The sequence below is a fragment of the Anas acuta genome, chromosome 3, assembly GCF_963932015.1.
Source record: "Anas acuta chromosome 3, bAnaAcu1.1, whole genome shotgun sequence".
Classification (NCBI taxonomy): domain Eukaryota; kingdom Metazoa; phylum Chordata; class Aves; order Anseriformes; family Anatidae; genus Anas; species Anas acuta.
Window position 1 is genome coordinate 75,499,118 of NC_088981.1, and position 22,201 is coordinate 75,521,318.

Genomic DNA, 22,201 nt, shown 5'->3' on the forward strand with positions numbered 1-22,201 from the left:
TTTTTTTAGTTCAAGCTGCCATTTTGTTTACAGATACTCTATTTACTGAAATAAAGATCAAACTTGCTACAGATACAAATTTGTCTTAAATTAGGATTAACAAATGCAGAAGAATGATCTGCTTCTCAATCTACTGTTTTTGTTGTTGTTTTGTGATTTTTTTGTGTTGTTTTGTTTTTTGAGACTGATTTTGTTTAGTACTTTATGGAAAGATGTATCTTATAGCTGAGAAAACCATAATATACACTTAGATAGTATACTTACATAAGGATATTCAAAAGGTTATTCTATGAATTATTTATTTTGCTACTGCAGAACCAAGTATTAATGTTGCTGAAGAATGAGTTAATTTCAGCCTCCCTGTCAGAATGCTACACCAGACTTCTTCAACAAGTCTTGGAATGGAAAGCATCATTACAAGGTGATCAGTGCTGCAGACAAATGTCCTTCCCTCTCTGATTGGGATTATCTGTTCAGCAGGCTTAGCTGGAAATATCCTCATTGTGTTCACAATAATAAGGTATAGAACTGAGTACATTTGGTAAAATGATTTATTGCTGAACAAAATAAACAATGACCACACTAATGGAGTGAATTGCTGCGCAAAGACATGTATTTTAAAATAAATAAATAAATTGACTACAGACAGAACAGATGGAGGCAATATAGGCTCGCTTAGCCTTTTCTGTTATAAGAAAACACTTAAGTGCATGGTTGACTTCAAGAACATTCAAGGAAACTGAAATGTATGTCTTCTGTGGCTTTCGTTGTAGTTAACAGCAATCTCCTTACTGGCACCAGAAAAAGCTAGACAAAACTTTAAACTTCGGTTACAGTGCTAGCTACAATTTTTAAAGATTTTTTTTAAGACTGAAAACTGTACTTCTACCTCAGATTATTTCAATGAAAGATAGCCATGTACCTTTTGCCCATTTACTGCAGCTTCCTAGAACATAATACTTTTTTCCAGCATCTGGCTTCTGGAGACAAGGGCCTTAGTGCCAGTCAAGTATTCTCACATGCCAAGAATTCATACCTCAAAATATTTTTGATGTATTCTGAGAAGATAAAGTTGCTGAAGTTGCTAAAGATTTTTGGGTCATAAAATCTGACCCAAACATCCTTTATATGATTAAAAAAAAAATTTCTGGTTGCATAATTTTAAGAGGAGATTTTTTGTATATAATAAGTAATTGTCTTCCAACTGGCACATACAATCACAGACTCTACAGCCACAAGCATGAATCATGAAGAAGGGGCTATTATCTGCAATGAAATATTAACATAAAGAAATATGAGAGGATAAACTTATAAATGTCACACTCAGCAAGGGATGGACTCCAACGGATAGACTCCACCCTTATATAACAGGTTTTTAAAGGAAAGATTTCCTACGGCCAGCCTAGGACTGAGTGTCTGTCAGCCCCTGAGCTTTAGTAAATTTCCCTTGAAACTACCAAAAATCTGATGGTTGGTGCAGTTGAGAGTACTAAATTAATGATCTGAACACAGAAGAGAGCAAATATGGAAACAGTATGTCTGAAATGGACATAATCGCAATACAATTTTTAAAATGCATGAATGAATAGAGAAGAAAAAAAATCATTGAGTTTCTAAAAAACAGTCTTTAAAATAATAGAATAGAAGGAAACTGAGAAAGAACAAAGATATTTTCCCCTGGTGAAAGGCCTTTGTCTAGCTTAAATACAAATATGAGAGACAGAGGGAATAGACACAGACAATGACTTAAAAAAAAAATTTAATTTAAACCATATGTGCTCAATAAAATTGCAAGCATTCAAATTTATGGACATGAACATTTATACATAGAAAAAGAATTTGAAAATAGTGCATTAAAAAGTTAATGTGGTAGTTACCAGCAGTTAAAAGGACAACCACAAACCTCATACTCTGTAGATGAATATATATTTGAAATGCAACTGCAGTTTGAAAAATAACTGTGTCAAATTCCCACCTTCCATCATGCAGGTTTGATTCTACTCAATGACTCTGCTTCAGAGATGTCTCTTTTTTCTTTATTGAGCATACTTTTTCATGTATATATTTCAAGTTTTTTAGCATTATAGAGTCAGCACTTCTAAGAGAGAAATAAACTAAATTCTTTCTCTAGTTAACAAGTTATTTACTTACCAGTAAGAAATCATAGAATCATTAAGGTTGGAAAAGACTTCCATGATCATCTGGTCCAACCATCCCCCCACCACCAATATTACCCACTAAACCATGTCTCTAAGTACCACATCCAACCTTTCCTTAAACAGCCCCCAGGGACAGTAAGTCCACCACCTCCCTGAGCAACCCATTCCAGTGCCTAACTAATGCTTTACTGATGGAGGTATGTGAAAAAGAATGAACTTTGGAAATTCAGCTCCCCAGTTTGCAGGTCCACTAGCCAGTGACAAGCATTTTAAAATGTGAATTAAAATGATATTTTCTGCAATTTACTGTGAGAGAGTAACTAAAAGATATAACAAACCTTGCATGTAATATATGCCTGTGCACTGATATCTAATTTAAAAATTAATTCAATGACTGGCCCTCCATGTGTGAATTAATTTAATCCCTAGAGAATAATAGAGGGAGTTGAGATATGTTGCTATTAAATTAAAAAGAAAATGGTGGAGAAAACATGGGAAGAGTTCAGTGTCAGCCAGTAGGCTATGATAAACTTCATCCCAGCAACCTACAAATATTGGCCTCCCAAACTGCAGTTCTGCTAGCAAGTGTTTTATATAAATCTACTGACTTTGGCAGACCAGCTGCTGGGAGAATAGCTATGGTTTTGTTTGGAGGGTGGAATGGGATCCAGACAAACCCAATCATCCACATTAGTCTAACTTTAAATTTTGAGGAAATAGTCTCTTGCAGAAGAAAAAAGGGATTCAAATACAATTTGAATTACCTATAAATAAAACTTTTCAGATTAACTTGATTTTTAATAACATATCTAACACCATTTCTTAAAATAACATTTCCTGAAATAGAGATTGCAAATAAGTCTTACAGCACTTATTACTTGCATTCTGAGTCTTCAGTTGGAGTTGTACTCACCACTGGAAGTAAAGTAATGACCAGAAAACTTATGAAAGTGCTACAGTATGACTAATCTACTCAGATCAGAGATTTTTTTATCAGATGTTATATATTATCATGCTGAAAAATATTGATTTGGCTAAAGAAAAATCCAAGGAGTTCAAGAATTACAAGATGAGAAAAAAAATAGTTAATGTATGGATGGTACTTCAAGATGAAGTTTTCAAGAAACAAGTTTTCAGAAAAGATTTTCAAGGGAAATAACTTGGAACTTTCAGGGACTGATTGTAGGGCCAGTCAGATTTCTTATCTTTCCTCAGAGATCTGGAGTAAAGTGTATTATTGTGTCAACGGTATTTCTAATGGCATACTCTGGAGATTTGGCTGATGTTATGGAGTTTAAGACTGTCATAAAGAAAGAATGAGATAAAGAATAAAACAGGGATGAAAGCAAAACAACTACTGCAATGTTTAATAGCACAAAGCCACAGAATTTTATTTTTCTTTTATAATAAGTAGGAAGCACTGCTGTCAGTTGGAAAACAACAGATGAAAAACTCCTGGGATTGCTGTGGGCTGTCAGTAGGCTAAAGCTGCATGAGAGGCACACACAGATGTAATGTATGTAATATAAAGGCTCTGCCTTTCCGGAGGGAAAAGGGAGCTGCTAATGCCATTCTTCAGGCTCACAACAAGGCCTGAAATACAATTCTCACCAGCTGTTTCCAGGAAAGAGAAGCATAGTCTGGAAAAGAACAGAAAAGAACAATTGATAGAACCAGAAGGAAGAAGAATTAAGAAAATTCAGCTAAGTTTGTTTTAAAAATAAAAATAAGTCTCAGAGGTGTATGCTTGTTCTCTGTAAATCAGGACCAAATACACCAAAAGGCTTTAAACTGAAGGCCAAGACTGGTAGAAGGGCTATTGTGCAGACTGATAACTGGAAGGCAATTTCTACTCTCCAGAGCAGTATTGTCCTGTGACTGCCTTCAATAGGATTAGTGGAAGTTAAAAACGTCATTTCTACAATGAAACTACTTTGTTATGAGAGGGTCTGTTAGAATTTGGTTGCCTGCAACAGTGGATAACTCTGTGCTGTGACAAGGGCTATCTCTTCCAATCTTAGGTTCTTAATTTTCCTAAATCAGGAAAAAAAAAAAAAAAAAAAAAAGTTAAACAAAAGTTAAACTCAGCGTCCTACAACATGCCCCATATGCTCTGTTCTTTTGCCTAGCTGAGATAGAAAACCTAAGAGTCTCTGTAATGAAACAGTACGCTGACAATTTACTCTAATTTTTGTGATTCTATTTGTTTCAGAAATAAAATATACCTATTTTTAAAAGTAATGCTAGAAATATGGGACTTCCCATGATGACACTGGCACAGTAACTCATAAATGTCTTTAAGTGATGTTATCTGGCTGGACTATGAGATTCAGTTAAGCAGTAATATATTTTTGGACTAAAAATCTTGGACAAACTTATAGCTATTGTTAATCTTTGATACAACAGATTAGATAGCTGAATTTGTTGTCAGGTATGGTTGAATGAGAGAAGGCATGGAGTCAAACGTAGAATAGAAAGGCTGTCATTTCTGTGTACAGTTTTTTATAATGGATACAGAGTAAGATTCAGTCTTACAAAAATTTTATACGCCTTATGCAACTGTTCAATGTGAATGATTTTTTTTCAGCATAACTTTGACTGACCAAGCCAGTCATCTGGGTCTCCATGGAGAGGTACTACTGAGGGTAATTCATATCATATTTGTCATATACCTTAGATAGACATATACCTGTCTTAGATAGGAAAAGTTACCCCCTGAGTACTGTTTCTCTGCAGCACTCATAGTGCTATAAAAGCTGCTGCTTTTGGACTTGCTGTTTTCAGGGCCCAAGGGTCTAGATAAACTCCAAGCTTGAAAGCACAAGGGAAGTGATTGACCTCACTGCTGGAAACTCAAAAACACTTCCAGCTCGAGCTGGTTAGATGGAAACATTCAGATTTTGTAGTGTAGGGAGGACAGAAGAATGACCTTACGGCTGGTGCCACCTGCTGTTGTAGCACATGACATGTTCACTCTTCCTGTTTGAAGAAAGGGTATTTGCTTGTGTTTGTAGATGTGTGATATTTGTAAACCATCTTGTCTTTGACCTGGAAGATCACTTGTAAATTAACACTTAAGCTTCTAGTTGGTGAAGAATCTGTGTCCAGGAGGAGATAAATAAATATTGATGACAATACATAATGAAGTTGGAGGGGATAAATAATGACTGATGACAACATATAATGCACTTATTATGTTCTTCAAAGCTGTGGCTGGAGTCACAGCCAGCGCACAGATTATCACAGTGTTGTGTCTGCTCAACATTTCTTTTTGTATTTGATTGGGATCATTCAAATCTATTTTTAATTAGTTTAATCTGTAGAAGAAGAATTAAAGAGAGAATAGGACTAACTACAGATTTGACATATTCACAGATTTTTCTGAACAGCAGCTATGGTTTTGTACATTTTTTATAGGTAGATACTTGGATGTTTCAGAGATGCAAATTATTCTTCTTTGGGTGGAAAAAAAGAATTGTCCAGTTAATATGGCTTGAGAAACTGATGAGAAGCTTTCAAGTTTGTGGTAAGACAGAAGAAATTACTGAAAGAATGAAAATTTTGAAATGGAGGCTATAGCTATTATATGACTGGTTGATTTCTTGTCTGTTTGTTGGTTTTGTTTTGTTTTGTTTTTGTAAAGGGACTGTTTTTGGCAGAACACAAGCACCCCTGCCTTAATAAATTGTAAAGCTGTTCTAAAGTACAAAATGTAGCCAAAACGATTTGATGTTATAAAGTTTACTGCATGGGTTACCATTTAAATATCGTGGCTTCTACAAAATGTCTATGTCTGTACAGGGAACTATACAAAAATCTGTAAGAAAGCCCTATGCCCTATACAGGAATAGTTTTCCAAACCTCAGTGTAAAGCATGGAAGAGTGGGTATTGCAACATTTCCCATCACATTATCCATGGAACTGCTGAGGTAGCAATTTTACTTACCCTCAGTTGTGATCTCATTTCTTGGGCAGTTCCATTTGGATGTCTCAGTTAAACACAAAACACCTAGGGAATATTTCAGCCAAATTTAATGTGTATTCAAAAACATCTCCCATGTCCATCCCTTGTACTCCCCTTTGGCAGAAGTTTGGTAGCTTTAAGCTGTGTACCAAATATTCTTTGTTGATTAAATTTAACATAAAGTCTGAGAGCATGGAATTTGAAGTTGTTGTTTAGAGTTCAAAAGTTTTTTCTCATTTTGTATGATTTACCCTATTAATATGAATTAAATGGCATGTTCATGCAGTTTTCAGATGCTCTGAAAATTATGTGTTTGAACATAATGGTACCATTTGATGTCTTACAGGAAACACAGTTTGGGGCTTTGCTTTTCCTGGAGATTTTACATCCTTCAATTTTCAAAAAGCTGTAGGCATTAGAGGAAAAAGATCACATATGCGTCATTCTCTCCACAAGTTCTAGTCGTCAGTGCCAACAGATATACTTTATAGATGTCTGGCTTTGGTTTCAGCATCATAACCAGATGGCAGTGAATCATGCTTTATAATTTATTTAAAAGGTTAGAAATAAATACTTTTGTCTGGCTCCTTCCCTCTTGCTTAAATTTCTGTCTTTGGAAATGTAGTTATTTCAGAGTTTATAACATGCAATGAAGGTAACATAAAAAATATGAAACGATGAACTCTTCTCACATGGTTCCTTTTAGGAAATGATGGTCATAGAGAATGCAGTATGTGGGCAGCCAGGAGGAGTTCTGCCGGCTGCAGATCCTTCTGTGTCTTTCAGTGAAAGTGACAAGCAAACTAGTACTTTGGAACAGGTTGAAAAACAAGCAAACAAAAAATAGCAAATGGATTAGAGATACTGAGAGGGAGTCCAGGCAAATAACAGACTACATGTAGATATCTAATATGTAAATGAAGTTAGATAAGGTGATTCCTGTATGAATCTACATAGGAAACTATAGCATTCCTATATGGACACTGTGAGTAAGGACATTTTACATAAAGTTCTGTGAATAAAAATATTTTATAAATATTGATGCTTTTAAAAAATGCTTTGTGTCTCTTCCCTTGATTTGCATAGAATACGGTAATTTAAAGTCAGGAGCTCTTTTAACTGCCTGTGTAACATTCCTTTAAGCCTAAATTTGAGGGTATATTAAGATAAAGATTAGAGTTTGGGAAATAAATCTAGGAAAGCACATATTTCACACAAAAACTATATAATAAATACATTATGAAACTGGTAAAAATAGACTCAGTACTTAGGTGAAGACTGTGCATACAGTTTTAATTCAGTTGTGTTCCTTACGTAGGTGTAAACTTTATGAGACTGTCCTTAAATATTTGACTGCATATTATTTTTTTCTTGGAGGACCCTTCCTCTTTTAGCAGTACCGTTTTACCTCAAGCACTCAAGAATGTTCTGACTGCATTTTTTAGTGATTCAACCCTGGATTAACTGCATCAACAGATTACCTGCTCTTTCTTCCTATTTATGTTAGTTTCTATCTCCATAACACCTTTCTTTCTTTTGATCTCTTTATAATTTTGAAAGGAGAAAAGGAGAAAAGGGATTACTGTTAATAAATTAAATAGCCCTTTAAACTTCACTGGAAACCAAAGCTATGAACAATCTACATATTATATATATATGTATTTTAAGCCTAAAATGTAATTATGAAATATCTTTGGTTTGACAGATGTCCCCTGACTTTTAAATACTTTTTCCAGCAGTGTATTCACCTATGTTCAGATCAGTTTTAAGGTCCATCCTATCAGCAGCATACTTGGGAAACAATATGGTAACTATGTCAAGGAATCGTCTTCATGACCCCCAATTTATTGCAGAACTCAGAAGAAAACTGAGGAAAAAGCAAACAAACAAACAAACAAACAAACAAACAAAAAAAAACAGATATCTGCATCTACAATCTGGCTATAGCAGATTTAGTTCATATAATTGGCATGGCCTTCCTCATTCACCAATGGGCACATGGAGTCGAGTGGGTGTTTGGCAGCTTTCTTTGTACCATCATTACCTCCCTGGACACACGCAACCAGCTTACATGCTGACTTCATGAGTTTGGACAGGTATGTGCTTTCAGATTTTCATTCTATACCTTTCATTCAAGGACAATACCTGTGTTTATGCAAAATTGTAGTAATTTGAGAAAGAGAAGTAATGCCGGTTACGGTTAATATTTTTTTTAATTGCATGTTTCCTTTTTTGGCATTTGTGGAGGTGGAATAAATATTTTAATTCTTGCTATAGAATTAAAATTCTATGCTATGCACAAAGTTTTGCAAAATCCTGCTCAGTACCACTGTTACTGTTCTGTGGATTCTCTTTAGAGGTCCAACTTCTAGTAACGGCTTGATTTCACTGAAACTAGATTTATTTCAAACATTTCAGTGTAAGATTAAAAAAAATGGCTTCAAGGCAGCCTGCATAAATGTACTGTATCTGTTATCTTTATTAAAATGTAGTAAGAGTATAACAAGAATTTTAGCTTTGTTCATCACTTCAGATTTCAAAAACAGCTTCTCAGTGGTCTTGATCTTAAGGAAAAAATGGCCAGGATCAGGAAAGTAAAGTCTGGTTTTGACCAAAGAGGTTATTTGTATGTGAGAGAACATGAAGAAGACAATCTTCCCTTCATAGCACAAGACAGTAGTCAATCATTTAAGAGGATATTCAATTGACAACTTTTGACTTGCGAGCCAGGATAAATGGGAAAGATGGTTGCTATTGAACCAGCAACATATAAGACAGAATGCTTACATGGAAATGGAATGTAGTCACTAGAGAGAGGGAGAAAAAATATTGTAAGACAGAGAGCAGAAGGTAGAAATTTGAAAGTTAAAAATAATTTTGAAATTGATAATATGTAGCTATTATACAGAAGCTAAACTAACGAACAATATCAGAAATATTATTTGGTTAATTTGCAGTTAAAAAAAAAGGCAAGAAATTATAATTTTGAAGTGCATTTCAGAAACTCTGTTTTGTATTTGCATGTGAGTATTGTGATAGAAGACAGCCTTTTCTTATGTTTCTAAAGAATTTGCACATAATAGTAACTCTATTCATTCTGTTTGGGGAAAAAAAAATCTTTATGCAAAGGACAGGTAAGTATTAAGACAGGGAAAAGACATGGTCTCCTACTGAGAAAAGGCAAAAGTTAGTTTATGTACCAAATAAAACCCAGCTCTTAAAAATTGACATTTTTTCCCCATATTCCTGTAAATACTGAGTGTAAGCCTGTGTTATTTTGAGCAAGTTTTTCCATCTCAATAATATTTGTTTAGGGAAGGCTCTTCAAATTATTTCTCTCTCAATCACTGCCAATACCCATTATGACAGTACTGCCGAGAGACAAAGGGTTTTCAGATAACTAGCTCCCAAATGGTTTAGTGCTTGATAAAAGCACCTCTGAATCCACCTGGAAGCTGTTATTAGGTGAAAAGATTAAACCATCTGTTTTGTAAAAAACCAGCAGAGTGTATCAGATTTTGTTTGACAGTAAAATCATCACAAATTCACAATAAAAGCAAGAAACATGATTATGCCTTAATAATGCTATAGCTAATGCATCATAAGACAGCTTCATGTTCTTTTTCACATTTCTCAAAAATTAAAGTACTTCTCAAGTAAGACAGAAGTGGATCAGAACTGGGAAGGCACTTCCAAAAGAAGCTTGAGCTGAATAAAATGGCTACCACATGCAAATTAATATCTGTCATATTGCTGGATAATGTTTTTATTCCCAAAAATCCTCATCTTCATAACAGAAGAGAACTATGTCACGCACTCATCCAACAGAGACTTTACTATTTCAGCATTTCCTGTTGAAAATCGAATTTCTTTGTAAGATCTTAAGAAGTGCCAAAAACAGCTGTTCTCTCCATGGAGCTTTAAGGGTCATTTTATAAGGGGTGCAATGGATAAAATTTGCTTTTCATTACTCGCTTTGATATGGAAAAAAAAAAAAAAAAAAAAAAAAAAAAAAAACACTAAGGATAACTGTAAAAACTATGCAAGTTTTGCATGTATATTAAAATTTATGAGAAAGTTTCCAAAATAGACATCAAATGCATTTTTAATAGAGATTCATGTTTACATCACAGGCAAATATCATGTAAATTAAACCTGAATAAAACCTTGTTATGAGAACATTTGTCTATCTGCTAAGAGAGAAATTCCTGAGAAGCAACTCACATCTTCTTTGCATGAGAACACATGTAGGCACACGTAGATAACAATCCCAATGTAATTTACTGTCATGTAGACCAAGAGAAAATCTGCCTAATATCATGATATAAATATGGCCTAAGAGAAATCAGGCTTGTGTACACTGCAGGCAGCATTTCTTATTTTCCAAATATTGATTTATGTTGAAGTCTAGTGAGAGAGGAGGGATGGGTGAAAATACGGTCCAACATGATGTCCTATACTGAAGGTGTTAACTGGAACATTCCAAGAAAGCCATTTGATATTCATTCAAAAGGGATTTAAATTACAATTAGTAATGTTAGTGTCTTTAAACTAGCAAAGGAATTTTTGACCTACGTTGTTTTGGAAAAAAAAAAAAAAAAAAGAGCCAAGCCTTAAATCTCCAAAATAACTAATGCAATTTCAGAAGTCACATCATTCCTTATTCCTGCATGGCCCACAAGACATAGCTGATAAAACCCACCCTAGATTTTCTTTGTCTGGCAGGAGTCTGCGAAGCATATCTCATTTCCTATATCATGAATGCAGTGGAGCATATAACAGCAAAGTGCCCCTGCTTGGCTCTCTTCGTACAGGCTGCACTTCCTTCTGACTAGTTTTGCAAACTCGGGTTATAAGAAAAGGTGTAAACCTCTTGGTAGGGGTTCACTTGTCTGTGATCTCAAGCCTACTTTTGGTATAGCACAGATGAATACAGACACAGCTGAAACTTAGTTCAGTCTCCTGGGAAAACACGCTAAACTGTGAGAAAATAGCTAGATTAGAACCATGCATGCTAAGAAAGGTAAAAGTGCATCCAGAGATAAGATTGTTGAGGTGAAAACAGTTGGCATCTCAAAGGTTCAAGAAGAGAAACACTGGCATGAAGAGGTATCAAATACTAAAAAAAAAAAAAAAAAACAAAAAACAACCAGTCTGAAGATGCCCCTTCACTCTCATTGACAACTGTCTAGCAAAGGCTAAAGGGTGCCATATGGAGCTGATGAGAGCATTAACACTTAGCCTAGGAGATCAGTAGTCCTGGTTGTCTGTTGGTATTTTAATAGACAATAAATATTCTTTTTTTGTGAATATCCTACTTGTGAAGTGTCTCTGTGCAAAGGAAATGTTCCCTGAGCAAAGATGCCTGGAGTTGAAGAGTTACATAGGGAATCAGTCAGTTTAGATAGCTGCATAAATATTTATTCAGCCAATTCTCTTAAGGTTTCAGATGTATAAATGGAGAGGTGAGGCTGGGAAGATAAATCTGGAGTAAGTAGCTCTGTGACAGCTGAGAAGAGGCAGGCAGGTGTTGCCAGTCTTTGCAGCAGCAGGCATGAGAAAATATGTTCCTGATTTGCCCATTGCTGTAATATTGCTCTAACAAATATTTACCAAGGCAGTATCACTGGTAGGGTGGGTTATATCTCTATGAAAGGCGTGGGCTTTCAGATATTTAAAACCAGAACCACTTGATTTGCCATGGACTAATCCATTTTTTCAGTCTTCACACTCATTTCTCCTTTGCTCCTTGCTTTACTTCACAGGCAGCCATAAACACCCCAGCCAGAAGAAAAAGTAAAAGACATTCGCTGCATCTTCTGGGAAGACTATCATTTGCCTTTGAGTGTGGTACACTTTGCTGCCTCTTGGAGCAGTCCAAATATTTTAAGCCAATGCATATAATGCATGATTAACATTAATTGGATTATTAATGTTAATTAGTTATATTAACAATAATATACGATACTGTGGCAATACGTAATAATGTTAGACCATGGGATGTCACATATAATAGGTTAAGATATCCAGAGGCAGGGAGAAAAGAAGTGAGGAAAAATCTAAGCTCTTGGATAGGTTTCCCTTCTTGTTGTATGTTCATGACGTTAAGTATGACCACATGTTTATGGACTTGCTAGAAATCAGACAAGATGGTGTGGAGCTAGCTACATTAACTAGAACCATATGGTCCCACAAAATATTTTCTCTTTCAGACTGTCATCTTGGGTTTCATGATCATGCCATGTACCTTTGGTGATGGTTGATTTCATAGACCTTCCTCCAAGCAGCATTGTAACAGCAAGCATGGCAGAAAGGCAAAAAGAATTCAGTAATAGTCATTGGTAACAGGTACCATGTATCTGGTGCCCTGTACCTTTCTGGAGCTCTGCAGGCTCCATCACTGCCTCCTTGTCCATCTCTGCATCAGAGACACAGCCCAGACACTCCTGTTATTGTTTGTTTCAGGTGAGCGCTCTTCAGTCTATTCTGAACAAAAGACCTTATTATTACTGATAATTACTTTGGCAGATGAGGGCCACGTGTGACTTTAAACTTCACTGTCTGTTTGAGGCAGAAATTACCCATATTTTCAGAACAGCATTTTTTCCCAAATGCACTTTTCACTTTTTATTTCACAAATTGATTTTATATCATCAGACAATAGGCAAGATTGAGAATTACTTCTAAACTGAAGCAGCCAATAAGAAATCTACCTCTAAAAAAAAAAAAAAAAAAAAAAAAAAAAAAAAAAAAAAAGACAAAAGCTGCTTGTGTTTGGGGTGATATTTATTTCTTATTGTTTGTGGAAGGGTATGATATTTCTCTGCATGAATCAGAATACTGACAGACTGGAAAAAGTTTGAGTTCTATCAAGAAAAAGAATCATTTACATTTACCCTTATATTTACCTTTACCCTTGAATTTGTGGTGGTGTTTTCATTCCATTCTGTCTAATTATTTTCTTTTCATTTGTAAGGTCATTAAATAACATTTTTTTTCATTTGCTCTAATGAATAATAATGATAAGAATTAGAAACCCAGGGAAAGACTACCTCTTTATAGTCTTTATATTGGTATGTTAAAATGTAGAGCAAAATAATTGATCCAGAAAATAAGAAAAGTCATCTTACAACATGTAGGGAAATACAAGTATAATACACACCAGATTTTAGTACCCTCACATGCCTTTTACGTTTGTGAGAATCCTATGAAAACTCAACTGTAAACCCAGGAAGATGATGTCCACCCAGAATAAGGAACCGGAGCCAACAGACACATAGGCAGTGGCAAGAACCTCTCAAACCTGAAGACATGGATTCAGCACATATCCCAGGCCAAGAGGGTTCCTTTCCATATGCCATTTCTTTCCCTTATTGGTCTTCAATGACCCAAATGCAGTTAGTTTTCTTACTAACTTCATTAGTTGAACTACTAGACTGCAGCCACATTGATCAACATGAGATGCATTCACTGCTGGCATGTTCTGCACTGCGCTGTGCCCTGATCCTTTGAGTAAAGGCAATACCTTCTATTAAGCCACATGTCACACGGTGCCTTAAGCACAGCAGCCTTTTGCATTGCTAACAGCCCTCTCTGAAACTCTGTAGCCAGTTTTCCACTGGCAGCTCTGCGCCCGGTCATCCAAGCTGCTGTGGCAGCCTTTCCCAGAGCTTCAGGGGCAGCCCTTTCCCTTGTTCCCACGCTGTGGATCTTGGAGTTATCCTCCCAGCCATGCACCTGCAAACCCAATGGCATTGTTATAGTGGGTTCTCATGGGAAGCGACGGTCACCAGCGTGAGAATCCTCCCTTCTTCCCCCCCCCTTTTCCTACCCCATGGTCAAAACTTCTGGTTGATATTAGTGGACCCAAAAATATGCATGCCCCAAGCTTAACAGCAAGGCAGCGTGCAATCTCAGCAGAGCATGCTCCCTGCAGCACCAACTGCATCATAGACAGAAACAACTTATAAGAAGTGGGTCCTGATAAAAACTATACTGATACTGTGGAAAAAGTATTATGAGGAGAACCACCCACTGCACTGGAGAAGATACCCAAGACGGATATTTGTCTGGAGACCCCCCATTGTATCTCTTCCCATTTTCCCACTGGCCAAAGTTTTTCCTTTCCACCCTCTCTCCTTTAATTTTTATCATCCCTAAAATTAACTATATGCCATCATCTACAGAACCTGTTAATAAATACTGATGTATTTTTGTTCACCTACCTCAAAAATCTTTGTGCAATACACAGTTCTTAATGAAAGAACAAATAACCAATATTTTTGTGGTTAGGTACATTGTGAGTTTAAGTAGAGTGAAACAAAATGGAAGCCTCACTGAAACCTTCCTGCTAAGAAGGAAAAAGATATGAAGGCATTAAGGAACTTTTGTATCATCCAGCTGAACACACCAGCTGAATTTCAGTCTCCCATGAATGGCAAGTAGTAGGCACATCTCAGAGGTGATTGATGGGTTGTAATATGGTGTCCTGTCACCCTTCATGCAGCTATCGGGAAGAGGGGACCTGGTTAGCTGTAATTCTTACTCCACATCAGCTAGTAATGTCACTTCTCTGTGCTTGAAACCCCATATGTCCTATCTCCATCCTACATACTTTTATTTTCTCATAAATACTTTTAATTCATAGTTTATTCACTAATGGTTTTTGTGTTATGCACTGGAACTTTCTTCATTATTGATATTTGGAAATATCTCCACTGCTGATTTTAAAAAAGGGTTGTATTCTTCCCTTATTTTGTCTGGAGATGCTGTTTGCTGCTCTTGAAAAATGAAAGCAAGCTCAAAGCATACATAGTACACCATTCTTATGCGGAGACTAAGAGGTCAAATTTTGTGCAAAGCAGGACTAATCATAAGTTTTAAAAACCTTATAAGCCTGTAAATTACCCTCAATTACACTGATCCTGTAAGCAGTATCAGTGTCAGAAGCTATTTCTATGAGGCAGCCAGTGAAACAGGAGAGTTGGTGTGCCAAGAATGATACAAATCAGTTCTTACATTGCTGATGCAGAGGATTTCTGAAAAGTTCTTTCTTAGTATCTTGTAGGTAGGTTGTTTTTTTTTGGTGGTGGTGGTTTTGTTGTTCTTTGTGGATGTTGTGGGTGTTTGCTTGTTGTTGTTGTTGTTATTTTTTCTGTAGTTACAGAACTACAGTAAAACCAAGCTGTTCTTTATTACCATCATGACATAATAACAGCATGATGTTAGACATAGTTTTTAAGATGCCATACAGTAGAAATGCCTTTTGCTGATTCTAGCTATAATGGTCATTACTTTAACCTTATTTACTGAAAAGAACTTGGTTATTGCATGGCTTGAATAATGAAAAACAAACAAACAAACAAACAAACTATATTTCATACTCAACCAAGAATGAAAATAAATTCTTATCACAAGACATATTAATCTTTCTTAACCTTATGCAGTGGTTCTTAACCTTCATTGGCCCAAGAACTATAATACCAAGCAACTGAGGTTTACACCTCTTTTTCTTTCATGAAATACTTTTAATAAGGAATGATGTTATGCTGACTTTTATTCGTTCAATTGTTTAATTGTTTCAACTGTTATTGACTGTCTCTTGCAGGCTTTTATTGTATTTAGGTTTTATTTTTTTTCTGGATTTTTTTCACGATCTGTGAATAAGATAAGTAGTTCACTGATTGATAGAGTCTTTCATTTGCTGTGTTACTACCTATTTGTTTCAGAACACACCAAAAATATTAGATTCTGAAAAAAAAAAAAAAAAAAAAAAAAAGTCTTCAGCAAGAAAATTGTACCTTCCTAATCTTCTTAAAGAGCTGAGAACAAGTGCTGTGTGATTCCATGTGCAGACAATAACACTTTAGAACAAGTGTGCCTCCTTACGCAGTGCCTGAAACCACCTTAACATTGTGATTACACTAGCTTTAACTGTTTTGTTTGTCAAACAGTCAATTTATTCTGCTCTACAAGCACTAAAAATCAATGAAAAACCACCTGTAATATTTTTCAGATTCATGCTTGCATCTTGTAGGAAATTTAAATACTCTGCCATGAAGGATAAAATTTGGTAGAGAAACTGAATTGCCAATAATAAGAAAATAATTTCCAAGTATTGTTTAGATTCTTGATCATTTGCCTTTCTTATAACAGCTAGTAAATCACTCATTTTCAGTTACTTTCATAAAAAATCAATTTCAAAAGAGTTCTGTGACTATGATTCAGAGCTTTCAGTCTTTTTAAAAGAAACTGAGCTTATCTACCTCCCACATGTTTCATTACCACTATGTAAAACTCTTCTGGCCTTATGCATGTAAAAATGCATGTGTGATGTAGCTGAAAAGGAGATAATGAAATTTTTGATTCATTTTGTAGAGGCTCATCATAAAATATTTTCTACCAAAAAGAATGCCCCAAATCTTCCTCTCCCCTTTTTTGTGTAACACTTTGACATCCAGTAGTTTTCTTTCATTTAGCTGCATTGCTTGTTATTAACTGAAGAATTATGAATCAATAATGGGATGAAATAAGTTTTCTTCATAAATTGTGTCTCCCCCATTTCTCTTTGATGCTTTTGTTCCTTGCCCACCCACCAACTCCTCTTGGAAGAGATCGGGTTCTTCTGCCTGCACTTTCCCTGTTGCAGGGGGTGAGCTGGTGGATATGGGGCTGAGATGTCAGCCTCCAGTCTCCCACGGTCTGAGTGGTGGTAGGTAGAGATGCCATTAGGAGTACACCTCTCATCACATATCAGGTGGGACCATAACTGATCTTATTGCTGGCAGCAATGTGACAAGAATCAGCTCTTTGCTAGGGTCTCCTCCGTGAGACCCAGCTGATGAGAGCCATGTCCATTGGAGTTCAACTATGCAGCACCGAAACGAGGTCAGTTTGTGCTGGGTTCTGGGAGTCTCCTGTGATTATATCACCTCAAAGAGACTTCAGAACAATTCTGTACTTCTTCCCTTCTTGTTGCTTTGTGGAGTTCCATGAGCTTGAGAGCTACAAAGCAGTACGAAGACTCAGAGCAATGGACATTTTCAGCCTCTGTTGCGTACTCTCTGCACCCAGTACCTTCTGGATACAGCTAGACCCAGCATCCCAGATTCTGTGTTTGCAAAAGACAGAAAGAGAAAGGGGAAAAAAAAAACTTTGTTATGTTTCTTTACTTCTGCTGAATTTATTCTAAAGTGGTCTGACACTATTGTTTCCCAAAAAAGTTGTTAATCTGTACATCAGTCATGTTAGTCATAATACATCCCTCCCCTTAAGTCTCCTTTCTTTATTTTGGCTTTTGAATTGTTGCATTTAGTAATCTGCTTTCAGCTCAAAAATTGCTCACTATATCCACTTTGATCTGACATATTAAAGTTCACCCTAACGTTTTACAAAATGTGAAGGTCGTGAAACAGAAGCTGAATTTGTTTTGTATCATAAGCTGTCACTATCTGAAGGTTACTTTTAAGGTACAGAAGTTTTCCAGTTGGACCTTCAGTTAGGTGGCAACTATTTAAAAAGGTAGAAAATATTTAAATTACCACTGTAACAGACTTGAGCAATCCAATAGCTCAAATATATCAGAAGGTAGTATAATTGTATTTGAAAATGTCTTGCATATATTAAATTATCTCCATTCCTTTTCAGAACTAACTTTGTCTTGGATTTTGTCTCTGTTTGCTTCATGTATGAGTTCTTACATTATCTCCTACATTCTGATCTATTTTAATTTATTAAAAACTCTCATCATACTAATTAAAGAATGTTGTGATCAAGAGCATAATCAGTTATAACAACACTTGTAGAATGTTAAGTGAACTGCTTGAATAAATGCTATTCTAGAATGTAGTACTCAAAAACTTTAAAAAAAAATGCAGCTTCCTTCCCTTGTAATGGTTATTCTCTGAATTTATGTTTTGAGGTCCACAATATTAACCTAAATATTTTACTGTTTTTCTATTATATTGCTCTGTTACTTGATTTTACAGATACCTCACCTTTGTCCAGCCATTCCACCTAACCCACCTGTGAACAAGATCAAAGACATTTTGAGTCAACTTTTGTTTATGGGTAGCATCACTTATTCTGGTGTTCCCCGTATGGGTCTACTCAAAAGCAATAAAGTTCAAAGATGGTTTAGAGAGTTGTGCTTTTGATCTGACCTGATGATGTTTTCTGTTAAGCCTTTTAAGCTTCTGGGACCATATCTTGCTGTTGCTGTTGCTCAACAGTTGCTGTTGAGTATACCACCCATTTTGTCTTTGATATCCCTGAGAGGTGGGTGGATGAATGGATGAATAGATGGATGGATGGACAGAAGGACAGATGGAATAGAATTAAAGGCCAAAGCTGATCCCAGTGTCATATTATTACAACTCGGATTTTATTGGTAGTATAGAGGCATCCCCATGCAATGGGGGCAAGACATGGTCAGCAAGACAGCTCCACATAGCAAAAGTAATTGTGCAGGATCTCTCCTTATCCTTTCTTCCAGTGTCTGGGTAACTGTTGTTCACAAATGGGATCTCTTTGCCCTTCCTTACTTGTCAGACTTTCATTTTTGAAAGATAAATCATGGAAGAATTTAAACATTCCTCAAATTGCATACAAAACTTTCCAGTGCCTCATGGCCAAGCAGAATCATGTTTTTTGTTGAATTCAAAACAGCTTGTTGAATGAAAACTAGCAAGGGACATAAAGGACAATTTTAGAAGCCTTTTTGGAACAGAAAGGAAACTTGGGGAGATACTGGGTATTTTTATATTAGCATGTTCATTTGGACCAGGAATGTATTTTTAGGGTGAGTCTCCCAATTGTATCTAATTACCATACTTGCGGTCACACTATTCATCAGTCTCAAAGCACATGATCTTTATTCTTTCCAGGTGAAATCAAACTGAAAAGAGAGATCCAGAAATTTGATGAATGGTACCAACGGTACACATTGAATGGTACCAATGGTACACAACAGTACCAACCACTGTTGTGTACTCAGTCCTCAATCCACAGGATCCAATTAGTGAAAATCCAAAGTTTAACTCCCCGACATGAGTATAATTTGCTAGGTCCTCAGCACCAAAAACTGCACTCCATAGATTTGCACTACTCAGTTGTACTACTAGCCAATGTAGACAAATCCCGGGGGGGGGGGGGGAGTAAAAAAGTGTTCAAGCCTCTTTTGCTCCAGCTCTTTCTTTCTTCTCCCCCTCCCCCAGCCCTGGATTTTTAATGGAATGAATTCTAACTTTGGAACACCAGAAAAAGATGGAGGAAATATGTAGCAGTACAGCAGTACAGAAGGTAAAATATTTTACTGTCAGGAAAGCTTGATGCAATTCACTGCTGAAGATTTAAGGTATTAGTTAAAACACTGAAATATGAGCGATTATTTTCAAGAACTTGTGAAGGACATGAGACCCCCGATGGCCTGAAGAAATCAGATAAAATCAAAGGAAAACAGGGATGAAAGAATTTGGGGAATTCAGCCTACTCCATCCTCTCTCAGATGGCACGACCAATTGTCAGAGGTTTGTTTAATTCTGCTTCAGAAGTTTTAACACAGAAAAGTATAAAGATGAGTTAAAAAAGTCTCTGGTGGATAGATTAAAAACATTGAACTTAAATTCAATATCCAGAAAGTTTAACAAGTTATTAAGCTGTCAATCTGTAAGGTGACAAAAAAAAAAAAAAAAAAAAAAAAAAAAAAAAAAAAAAAGACTATGTGCACTTGTCAGGACCATATTAAAACAAAAAGATATAATTTCCTTCTTTAATGGAAATCCTACAGTTTATAAAGTAGAAATATAATCAAAATATCTTAAATTTTAATAAAATGACTGGAAAAAAAATAGGAAAGATGCTGTAGATTGATGCAAGAATGGTTGAAAACAATTAGTGCTACATCACCACTGGTTTACTATCAGGCTAGCAAAATACCAGGGGACTAAGAAGGTTGTGTCTTGCATGGAAGTTTGCAATAATTTTCATTACACGTGCTGAAAAAAAAGCACACACATGCAGAATTTGGAAAGGTAAAGTGTATAATTTGTGGTTGCCTTGTTGTAGTTAACAGTATTTCTTGAACTGCTGGGAATAGATTTTATTCCTAAATGTACTAACAGTTCTGAATAACTGCTACTACCTAAAAACAGGTTCCACGTATCTCTAATAAAGAATCACAAAACAGAGATCACTTTATGAAAAATGTAATTTTATTTCTTTACATTTATGAAATTTTCTTTATGTAATCACATTGTTCTTTCTCTTTTCATTTTCTTTTACAGGTATACACTTCATCTTACTATAACAACTTTCTTTTTTCCTTTGCCACTTTATTTGCTACATTCTAATTTTATGTTACACATGGAATATGTATCAGCAGAACAAGAAAGCAGAAAGTTGAAGTGCTATTCATTGTTCTTCCTATTTCAGATTCTCTGCGCAGGCTGTAAAGATTTTGTAGGTTTCTAGCCTGTAACGGGCTAAAAGGAATAGCCCTAAAATGGCATGTGGGCACCGCACCATGTGACTTTCCATGCGACTTGATGCTGCATTATGTTCCCTATAAGGGATGAGATTCAGCTGAAGAAGCAAGATAACCCAGCTTGAAGGAAACTGATTAAAATTAGAAAATAAAATTATGGCAGAAGTCCTCAGTTTATCTGTGGAGAGCACAAAGGCACGGCTCAACCCTATACTTCTGGCTGCAGGAGGGCATCTGCCCAACAAGGTCTCAAGACATGCTGAGAAGAAATGTCTTCCAAGTCTGGTAGCAGCCACCATACCCTGTGACCCCCAACCACATTTCACAAGGAGGCACAGGATGCCTGAGGAAGCCTAGGTAACACAACAAAATTGACAGATGAAACAAAGCTGAAATACAGTTTCCAGGCTCCTCGTCAGCAAATTTTGTTTCTAGGACTAAGTGTTTTGGATCTCAGCTTTACCAATTTCCCATGAAAAAGGTAATTCATTTACATTTTAGTGTGGTTTTTAATCCCTCAGGCAGGGGTATTGTTTGCTTCTCTTGTCCATCTCCTTAAGCTCCTAATAGTCAAGTTTTGAAAAATGTTGCAAAACTGTACAGCTTTCATGTTGAAAAAAAGCAAACATTTTAAATGAAGTAATTGTCAGTGTTTCATCAATTATACGTAAACAATTCTGCTGTATTTGTGTGGCATAGCATCAAATTCAGCCTTGACAGAAAAAATAATGAGCACAAACAAACAAACAACAACAACAAAAGTCTTTGAGAACTGATCTTTGCTTGCACTGCAGGTGATTTTGGTCTCAAATAACTGCCATTCATCAGTATGTTCAATCCATGACATCATTTTCTCACTTTGAATTTCCATGCTTAGGATCCTTTTATTTTGCAGTTACAACATCAATATCTCCAGAAAAAGAGTCATGAAGCTCACTAAAATCGTGCTCGCTCTGGTCATTATGTTTGTGGTAAGTGCTGCCCCATTCCATGTGATCCAGCTTGTGAATCTCCAGGTTTCTCACCCAACTCTAACCTTCTACACGAGCTACTACATCTCCATCTGCCTCAGCTATGTCAGCAGCAACATTAATCCATTTCTCTACATCCTGATCAGTGGGAACTTCCAGAAGCGTCTCTGGAGGTGCATAAACATGGAAGTAAGGATGGCAGAACAAGATGTCAAACACATTGAAAATATACCGAAGTGAAGTTTTTGAAAAAATATATTATCTATGTGCCAATTTTATTGGTCACTATAGCTAGGCCTGATTTCACTTCCTTCATAAAAGTGTAACTCAGAAGTGGCTTTGTCACTGGAATTGTACCAGTGTAAAGTTGGTGTGATAAGATGATCTGCTCCACTATTTGAAAGGTTATTGTTCCTAGAGGAGGGGTTCTCTCCAAAAATATTCTTCATTATTGTGCCATTGCCTTTCTATGGTCATCTGTACATAGACAAACCAAATGTACAGAGACAGAAGTAGATGTTAAGAAAAAATATAGTCCTCTGGTAGTTAAAAAAAAAAAAAAAAAAAAACTGCTGCAAACATTGAGGACATTGTGTGTGAAGTCATGGAAACTGTTAATGACCAC

At 36.1% G+C, this 22,201-nt stretch overlaps 1 protein-coding gene across 1 annotated transcript; it reads left to right on the forward strand.

The window, feature by feature from the left end:
• Nucleotides 1-340: 340 nt before the first annotated feature.
• On the forward strand, nt 341-21,927 carry MCHR2 (melanin concentrating hormone receptor 2). The gene is given in 9 exon segments (XM_068677846.1): nt 341-435; nt 437-521; nt 8,028-8,197; nt 16,790-16,822; nt 18,111-18,299; nt 19,711-19,716; nt 20,406-20,450; nt 20,452-20,516; nt 21,497-21,927. Coding segments are annotated over 9 exon segments (1,008 nt in total). The 3' UTR covers nt 21,817-21,927.
• The last annotated feature ends 274 nt before the right edge of the window (nt 21,928-22,201 follow it).